Here is a 9,375-nt window from a genome sequence, read left to right as displayed (position 1 = left end):
TGGGAGGGGCGATCGAACGGGAGTGTATTGCAGTTTTCACCAAGGTCCGCGCTCTAAGTATTTAGAAACGCGACAAAGAAAAACAGGCATTCGTTACATCATTCGTCTACGAAGATTGAATAGCACACGAACATGTCTGGAAGAGGCAAAGGAGGTAAAGGTCTCGGGAAAGGGGGCGCCAAGCGTCATCGCAAGGTTCTTCGCGATAACATCCAGGGAATCACCAAACCCGCTATCCGCCGCCTGGCTCGCCGTGGTGGTGTGAAGCGTATTTCTGGTCTCATCTACGAGGAGACTCGTGGTGTTCTGAAGGTGTTCCTGGAGAACGTGATCCGTGATGCCGTCACCTACACCGAGCACGCCAAGAGAAAGACCGTGACGGCCATGGACGTCGTCTATGCTCTGAAACGCCAGGGACGTACTCTGTACGGTTTTGGTGGTTAAAAATCTCATCTCACTCGGTTTAGACCCAAAGGCTCTTTTAAGAGCCACCCAATTTTCTACAAAAGACTTTATTTCAGTTTTTACTCATTATTCTATTGTTTCTCCAGTATCTTGTCTATAAAAATGAAAATGAGCCTTTTGGGGTCAAATCGAAGCCAAATTGATCAGTGCAAGAAATTCTTGCCAAGAATATTAATTTCTGCACAATGAATTAGACAAATAATTATTTGTATATATAGATCAATTTGAAAATTTGTGCAAATAGGATGCAACACAATTTACATGGACATAAGAATCGCAAGTATTGCAACCAATCATAAGTGAGTAAATGACGCAAACCCCGCCACATAATAAATGTTTCGCACCTTATCCCATTCAGCTGGATTCCTGTCAGTAAAAGCAGACTTTCTAATGAGACACAGCACTCAAAAAATCCTCCATAGAAATACATGAGGTTAGTTTGTAACGTCAATATGGCCGTTGTCTACACATATCCCACCCCTTCCTCGACAAAACGTCGACATGTGAATATATTGAGCCAATCATGTGCTGTGATGTGAATACATTGAGCCAATGGTGTGGTATACAATGGTGTGTAGTGAAGACATTTTACCAATCATGTGTTGTGAACTCGCCGCTGGAGCAAGATTGGTGTTGGTAAAAGCGGGATTCTGAAATTGAAGATTTCATCACTCAATAAAATATCTGGTGATAATCCCCCCTCCATACATGTTAAAGTTACATTTAAGTTTTATAGTAAGTAATAAGTAAAGTAATAAATGCATTTTGAAGAGAAGTTGGGTGGCTCTTAAAAGAGCCTTTTGTATGAATAGGGACAGCCTTCAATGTCGTTTACTTCTTCTTGGGTGCTGCCTTTTTGGGCTTGGCGGCTTTAGGCTTCGCTGCCTTGGGCTTGGCCGCTTTCGCCTTCTTGGGGCTCTTGGTAGGCTTTGCTGCCGCGGGCTTCTTTGCCTTTTTCGGGCTCTTGACGGCCTTCTTGGGTTTAGCCGCTGCTGGTTTCTTTGCCTTCTTCGGAGATTTCTTGGCGGCCGCGGGCTTTTTAGCTGCTGCCTTCTTGGGCTTCTTTGCTGCGGCGGGTTTCTTGGCAGCGGGCTTCTTCGCTTTGGGGGCAACCTTCTTGACGGCCTTCTTCTTGGGCTCTGCCTTCGCCTTGTTCAGCTTGAAGGAGCCGGACGCACCGGTACCCTTGGTCTGAACCAAAGTTCCCTTAGTAACGAGACTCTTGATGGCGATCTTGACGCGAGCGTTGTTCTTCTCCACGTCGTAGCCACCAGCAGCCAGAGCCTTCTTGAGCGCTGCAAGGGAGACGCCTTTCTTCTCCTTGGATGCAGAGATCGCCTTGACGACAAGCTCGCCCACACTGGGACCAGTTTTCTTCGGCCTGGGTGCTGCCTTCTTCTTGGGCGCTTTTGCCGGCGCGGCGGCGGCGGGTGCTGGAGCAACTTCTGCCATTGTTCAGTAGATAACTTTCCTCACAGTGGAATGCTGTATGAATAACAACTCTCTGGGAAGAGGGCTGGACTTAAAGCAACGATGAGAACGTTTTAGACTCACCCCAATCAGCTGCCCCATAGACTCACTTCCGCGGTGCGCTCGCTTGTGTTTTCTCTTCTCGTATTTTGCTAGAAATATGAGCGATGGGACGTAATCAGTTCTTAAGAAGCTGATTGCCTATTAGAAAACAAAATGTTCTTTAAAACGGCCATATTGAGGGTCAATATCTGGCTGTATATGTTTTGCAAAAAAGAGCGAACCGCACAAGTCCGTGTATGTTTGTCGCTGCCATGGTTGGTTTTGTGTGACAATCACAAGCATTTAAACGATAAAAATGCGTTATGATGAGAAAACAAGTTGCTCTGGGCGAAAAAATACATCTCCTGTACTGATCTAGAATGTTTTGTATTTTACGGAGTGCGCAGTTTTTATTTAAACGAGAGCTGTTTCGACCATGTAAAACACACACCCGCCATGCAAACGCCATATCGTAAACCCATTGTAAAACATTTTTAATCAAAATAACGACAATTTACAACATATAAGACCTCGCCAGAGAGAAGAATAGTGAACGACAGCTTATACTCTTTCCTCTAAGCACAAAGTAAGCGTTACGTTTTTGTATAATTTATATCGAAATAAACGATGAATCAACCATAGGCTTTGTCGCCATGATCGCCTTTAGAGATTACCCCTCGACCTAGGTTATACATTTGGTAGACCTAGCCACTGAATGTTCGCTTGCAAATGTTTATTTGTGAGCAGTGGGCTATAACCATAGGACCTTTATCGGTGGAAGAAGTTTTATTCACAACAGGGAACTGAAAATTAGCTCTCGTTGTAATGACCCCGTTATACACAAAGGCTTTGCCCTCCCGCTCAACCTTCCCTGTCTCCCCATCTCAAATATTAGGCTACACAATATGCACAAATACCAAGCCTGTCGGTTATAGCCTATACATTCGCACATCAGATTTAGGATGCTAACAGTAATTCGTTTATTAACTAAACATGAATAAAATTTAATTATTGATCAAATCCGCTTTAACTGTTTATAGTGACCGCTATAAGGACCTCCCCTTTTCAACTTTTACTATGGTCCAGGCCTACCCCTGCATTTACACAGCAGCAGAGAGCTCATATGAAGAAACAGTTTGCCCAATATTTAAAAATAAAAAAACACACTTTGACATTAGCCAGAATGTTAAACTATCATTTTAATTCCTGGTAAATTGCAATCAAAGCACCAAGCTCTCACAACATTAAATGTGTAGGCCAGGCCTAATGGCAGTCTTAAGACACACTTCTTGCCTGTCTTAATGCGTGAGTGATTCCATCTAGGGCCTGTGTCTGCTGATTTTCGTTTATGCCATTTTAGGTTTTGTTTGTTTGTTTGTTTGTTTGTTTGTTAGTTAGTTAAGGGTAGGCTACGGTGTAGTCTACGTGATACGCAGGACTCAGTTTACCCACTTCAAAAGCATCACCATCTCAGTATACTCATTTAAAATAGGCAAGGATAGCCCTAACATTTGGGCTTGGATCTTATCCACTACAGCTAACTAGACTAGGCTACATCCCAGTAGGCTACTACCACTAGCTACATGTCTTAGCCTACTTTTTTTTCTTTATTTGCTCTTATACTGGGTTTCACTTCATTAATACTACTGTTTGTTTTGCTTGTTGTTTGTTTGTTTGTTTGTTTCCCCCCTGTAAAGCACCTTTGGGCTCTGTGCAAAAGTGCTAAATACATTTTTGTGACGGAAAAAGTATGTCATGATCTGCTCATGCATGCAGGAACACCATTCGTTGTGGGAGGGGCGTTTCTAGGCTGTGGTGTGCTAACCTCCAAGTTTGGTCTGAGACTTTCATTTTTGACTTTCAATAACTTTCATTATTGAGACTTTCATTCAACTTAAAGACTTGCCATTAGTCTACTCAGCTTGTGTGATCTTATGCAATAGATAAGAGCTGTTTTGAAGATGACTGGGTCGACCTAGGGTGGGGAAAGCATTTCTGAGGTGCTAAGCCATTTAAGAACTTTAAAAACAAAAAGCAAAATCTGAGCCAGGACTGGTTTGATGTGCTCTCTCTTTTAATTACCAGTAGCCTAAGCAATCTGGCTGTCTATGCAATCTATGCTGCATTCTGGATCATCTGTAATTTGTGGAAGTTGATTGGGTCAGACATGTGTATAAAATATTGCAATTAATCGAGTCTGGAGGTAATAAAAGAATTTCAAGATCGTTCTGGGATAAAAAAAAAAATGACTTGAGATTAGCTAGTTGATAAAAAAAAACACTTGACCACACTATTGATTTGTTTTAAAATTTAGAGAGCTATCCAACATGACACCAAGATTTCTAACCACGGAGTGCGCATTGTTTCAGAGTGGACCAAGAGTAGCCTTCTGCTGAGGCTGGCGCCAAATATGATTACTTCGGTTTTGCTGCTGTTGAATTGAAAGAAATTGCAGGCCATCCAAGATTTAATGTCATTGAGGCAGTTTGTTTAATAAACATGGGATCTGAGGAGCAACTGGGAGATAGACTGTGGTATCAGTGGTATTGGATGCCATATTTATCAAAGATGGAACTGAGGGGCAAAATGTATAAAGAGGAGAGGGGGGGCTATTGAACCTTGGGGGACCCCACATTTCATAGTAGCAGATGAAGAGGAACATTTCCCAAATTAACTGAAAAAGTCCTGTCTTTGAGGTATGAGGTGCACCAAGTAGAAGTCTATGTTCCGGCCTGCACAGCATGGTCAATGGTGTCAAATGCAGCACTATCTAATAAAAGATTGCGCAGGAACCAGAGTACCAGTGGAGGTTGGGGGACGTACAAGAGTGGACTCAAACTCAATCGATGATCTGATACAGCAATATCTGAGATGGTGAGATTGTCCACATCAATCCAGAGGAGAGAACAAGGTCTACGGTATGGCCCCATTGATGGGTTGAACGAACACTGACTGAGTTTGGTTAAAGGACTCTAAACATTTATGAACTCATTGACCATTGGTTTAGTGGGACAGCAGATATTCACAAAAAATCAACAATTTATCTGATCGGGCGGCAATAGAGAAGATCAGTGAACTCGTGAATAAATAAGCTACAGTAGTTTTTGGAGGCCTGTATCACATAGTATATAGTAGGCCTAATTGAACTCTTCAAATGAGGAGTAGGCATTTGTGGGCAAAAAGCGACATTTAAAGGGATAATCCACCATTTGGGGAATTACACTCTCCACCTCCCCTTGAGTTAAACAATTGATTTTTACCTTTCTCCAGTTCATCCAGCTGTTCTCTTGAGTCTTGCGATACCACATTTAGCTCCAGCCTAGATCATTGAATCGGATTAGACCATTAGCATCTCGCCTGCTAGCATCACATTTAAAAGTGACTAAGATTTCCGGTAATTTTCCTATTTAAAACTTGTCTCCTCTCAAGTTAGAAAGTGTAACTAGATGTACCGCAGAGCGGTACAAAATATGACCGCCGCTAAGTTCAGCACATTTTTTCCACAAAAATAAATCACGCTGAAAGGCCTATATGATTCGAACTGTCTCACTAAATTGCATTATCCACACTCAATTCTCACTGGTATCTGCTAGACAACAAGTACCAAAACATGATTAGTTCATAGATTTCACATGTAAAATTCATTTTATACAACCCCACCCCCATCTTGCCTGTTTATAATTCTGAGAAATTCTTGAATTGTGTGCATGCGTGTACACGTTTATGTTTATGTGTGTGGGTGTGTGTGTGTGTGTGTGTTTGCGTGCTTGTCTGTTTGTCTGCGTATGTGTGTTTGTGCATGTGCATGCATGCGTACATGTCTACTGTGTGAGTATGTGTCATACGTATGATTACTGTGAATGTATGTGTGTGCGTGTGTATCTGTTTATGCACATGTGTGCACATGGAATGGGTTAACATGACCCCTGGAGGCAAAGATACGGTTCTCAAGAAAACTGTGTCTGCCCTACCCTCCTTTCGGAGGGTCCAGTACAGCGGGGGGGCTACAGATCAAAACGAAAAACGATGGTTCCATGCTATCCATGTGGGGTTACATGCCCACCAAGTTTCGTGTACCCCGGTCTTTTAGTGTCCCGGGAATCCTTGTTGGTGTACGGTCACTAAATGTACACATAAATTATTTTATTGTAAGGCCCCCCATGAACGAAAGTTCACAAAACTTGGCATGCATTCGGAGGGTGTCATAATGATCCTACACTTTCAATTTCGTGCAGTTTTGACCATGTCAGCCAGAGATATTGTGATGAAAACACCTAATTTTTAACTAGGTGGCGCTATACATGAAATAAGTGGTAATGGGATGGGTTGACATGCCCCCTTAAGACCAACATACAAAAAAAAGGTGGACCTCCTAGGCCCTACGGTTCTCGAGATATTCACAGAAAACTGTCTCCGGCCACCTACAGGCCAGTTGGTGTATAGTAACATAAATTAATTTATTGTGTGGCCCCCCATGAACGGAATTCCACGAAACTTGGCGTGCATTCAGAGGGTGTCATAATGATCCTACACTTCCAATTTCGTGCAGTTTTGACTATGTTAGGTCACAGATACCTGTGATTTCAACACCTCATTTTTACTTTTTTGTGTTTAACTAGGTGGCGCTATACATGAAATGAGAATTGGAATTGGTTGACATGGCCCCTTGAGATCAACATACAAAAAAAAATGGTCCTCCTAAACCTTACGGTTCTCGAGATATTCACAGAAAACTGTGTCTGCCCTACCCTCCTTTCGGGGGGTGCAGTCCAGCGGGGGGGCTACAGATCAAAACGAAAAACGATGGTTCCATGCTATCCATATGGGGTTACATGCCCACCAAGTTTTGTCTACCCCGGTCTTTCAGTGTCCCGGGAATCATTGACGGAAATTTGGACATGCGAAAAAGAAAAAAAAAGAAAAAATCTGACTAAACCTATATGACCGCCGCTTCGCTGCGTGGCGGTCATAATAAGACCAATGGAAAATGAAATGTGGCGATTAGGCTGATTTGACATGGAACTATACTCTGCAGGTGTATAATCAAAGAACAGCACAATGATATCCTGCAGCACCTGAAAAAAGTCATTGTAGGCTAACTTCCAGCAACAAGGTTGAGCTGCAGCAGACAAATTGGTTAGTTATTATGCCTAAATGAGAGTATTCCATGTCAAATCAGCCAAGAATATCGCAACGTTTCAATTTCCGTCGGTCTTACTACATTTTCTAACTTGAGCACACAGTGAAGCACACGCTAACCCGGAGCAGTGAGCTGCCTTGTTACAGCGGCACTCGGGGAGCAGCGAGGGGTTAGGTGTCTTGCTCAAGGGCACTTCAGCCGTGGCCTTGTTATAAAAGGAGCAAAATGCCATGCGGTGTTTCACCTGAGAGGGCGCTAAAATCTATTGTTTATTGTAAATGTTTATTTTGGTGTTCCCACACTTGTAACTACATGCATTTATTCTGTGAATAAATGGTACAATATTGGTACTTTACATAAATATCCATATACTTAGCTATATATTTTTATAGTCTAGCTACCCTACACACTATTTCCATTGCTTGAAAATGACGCAAAAATAAAAACACACCTGAAACAATGATTTGCAGCATGCGATCCAAAGCTCTGACCCAAACCCCAGGTCCTGATAAAGTGCAAATGACCAGACACCAGACTGATTTATTTTGTTTTGTATGTCTGCTTAATGTCTTCCATTTGTATCTTCTTGAGGCTTATGTGTAATATACTGTTGAAGTAGGTCAACAGTAAGCTAGGTGCTTTTTTTATAAGCTAGGTGGTCCGTGAGGTTTTTTCTTATTGGTTAAGAGGTCCTTGGTCTGAAAAAGTTTGAGAAACACTGCTCTAGAGGTCATGAAAATGGTATAGGCCTAAATAGCAGTCATCCAGTTATGATCAAATCACCAAGTTTATAGGCTAATGTAAATGGACTATTAGAATGAGCTGAAAATAAAATTATATGGATGAAATTGGTAAATGTAAAGGCCTCATTGTGATCTTGCCGCTGGAGCAAGGTTGGTGTCGTGAAGCCTTGCGCACGCGCATTTCTGCCGAAATACAGTAGCCTAAATGCCTGATAGTGCCCAAAAAGCACGATATGGCCGCCGAGTGGAGGGACTTGCCTAAAGCACTTTGCCGAAACCAATAAATGAAAATTCATCCACAATCATCATCATTGTTTAAATTTGAAAAACAACCATTAGAAAAATAGTCTTTTGAATGCTTAACAGTATAATGGGTATAGAGGCAAGTAACTCAGAAGAGTCAGAAATAAGTAACTGTCAGAGACATCAAAACTTGGGGTCGTTCTTCAGTTCATCATCATGCTGTTTTTGAGGCACAGCCCTTCACAATTCCATCATTGTCTTCATAACAGAGAAAATAAATTATATTGTGTCACAACAGATAGAATTTTCTTTTAAAATCAGACAAATCATGTCAAACAACAACACCACTTTATGAAACTAGATCTACCGCAGAGCGGTACAAAATATGACCGCCACCCAGTCCAGCACATTTTTTCCACAAAAACAAATCACGCTGAAAGGCCTATATGATTCTAACTCTCACTAAATTGCATTATCCACACTCAATTCTCACTGATATCTGCTAGACAACAAGTACCAAAACATGATTAGTTCATAGATTTCACATGTAAAATTCATTTTATTTTATACAACCCCACCTCCATCTTGCCTGTTCATAATTCTGAGAAATTCTTGAATTGTGTGCATGTGTGCATGTACATGTTTATGTTATGTGTGTGTGTGTGTGTGTGTGTGTGTGTGTGCGTGTGCGTGCTTGTGTGTGTGCCTGTGTATGTGCCTGTGCAAGCGTACATATGTCTACTGTGTGAGTATGTGTCATATACGTATGATTACTGTGAATGTATGTGTGTGTGTGTGTATCTGTTTGTGCACATGTGTGTACATGAAATGGGTTAACATGACCCCTGGAGGCAAACATACGGAAAAAAATGGTGATCCTAGTCCCTACAGTTCTCAAGATATTCACAGAGAACTGTGTCTGCCCTACCCTCCTTTCGGGGGTCCAGTCCAGCGGGGGGGGCTACAGATCAAAACGAAAAACGACAGTTCCATGCTATCCATGTGGGGTTACATGCCCACCAAGTTTTGTGTACCCCGGTCTTTCAGTGTCCCGGGAATCCTTGTTGGTGTACGTCACTAAATGTACACATACATTATTTTATTGTAAGGCCCCTCATGAACGAAAGTACACGAAACTTGGCATGCATTTGGAGGATTTTGCAGTCATAATGATCCTACACTTTTAATTGCGTGCAGTTTTGACCTTGTCAGCCAGAGATATTGTGATAAAAACACCTCATTTTTTGCTTTTTAATTTTTAACTAGGTGGCG

The 9,375-nt window shown here is 42.0% G+C and overlaps 2 protein-coding genes across 2 annotated transcripts; one reads left to right on the top strand and one right to left on the bottom strand.

Moving 5' to 3' along the window:
- Positions 1–82: 82 nt before the first annotated feature.
- Positions 83–933, top strand: LOC143122690 (histone H4). The gene has a single exon (XM_076283485.1). The coding sequence runs from the start codon at positions 133–135 to the stop codon at positions 442–444; it is 312 nt and encodes a 103-aa protein (XP_076139600.1). The 5' UTR covers positions 83–132; the 3' UTR covers positions 445–933.
- A 312-nt stretch (positions 934–1,245) lies between these two features.
- LOC143122666 (histone H1-like) lies at positions 1,246–1,937 on the bottom strand. Its single transcript, XM_076283447.1, has one exon. It carries the CDS (start codon positions 1,915–1,917, stop codon positions 1,297–1,299), a length of 621 nt encoding a protein of 206 aa, XP_076139562.1. The 5' UTR covers positions 1,918–1,937; the 3' UTR covers positions 1,246–1,296.
- Positions 1,938–9,375: the final 7,438 nt, after the last annotated feature.

This window comes from Alosa pseudoharengus, unplaced genomic scaffold, assembly GCF_046254945.1.
Source record: "Alosa pseudoharengus isolate Yale_2024_CS ecotype anadromous, Long Island Sound unplaced genomic scaffold, YU_APseudo_1.1 YU_APseudo_1.1_scf_1, whole genome shotgun sequence".
Taxonomy (NCBI): domain Eukaryota; kingdom Metazoa; phylum Chordata; class Actinopteri; order Clupeiformes; family Clupeidae; genus Alosa; species Alosa pseudoharengus.
Note: the sequence above shows the minus strand (reverse complement) of the source record. Positions and strands in the feature narration are given on the sequence as shown.

Bases quoted from the DNA above. Each gene is read 5' to 3' on its own strand.
- LOC143122690 (XM_076283485.1), top strand. From the start codon at position 133: ATGTCTGGAAGAGGCAAAGGAGGTAAAGGTCTCGGGAAAGGGGGCGCC.
- LOC143122666 (XM_076283447.1), bottom strand. From the start codon at position 1,917: ATGGCAGAAGTTGCTCCAGCACCCGCCGCCGCCGCGCCGGCAAAAGCG.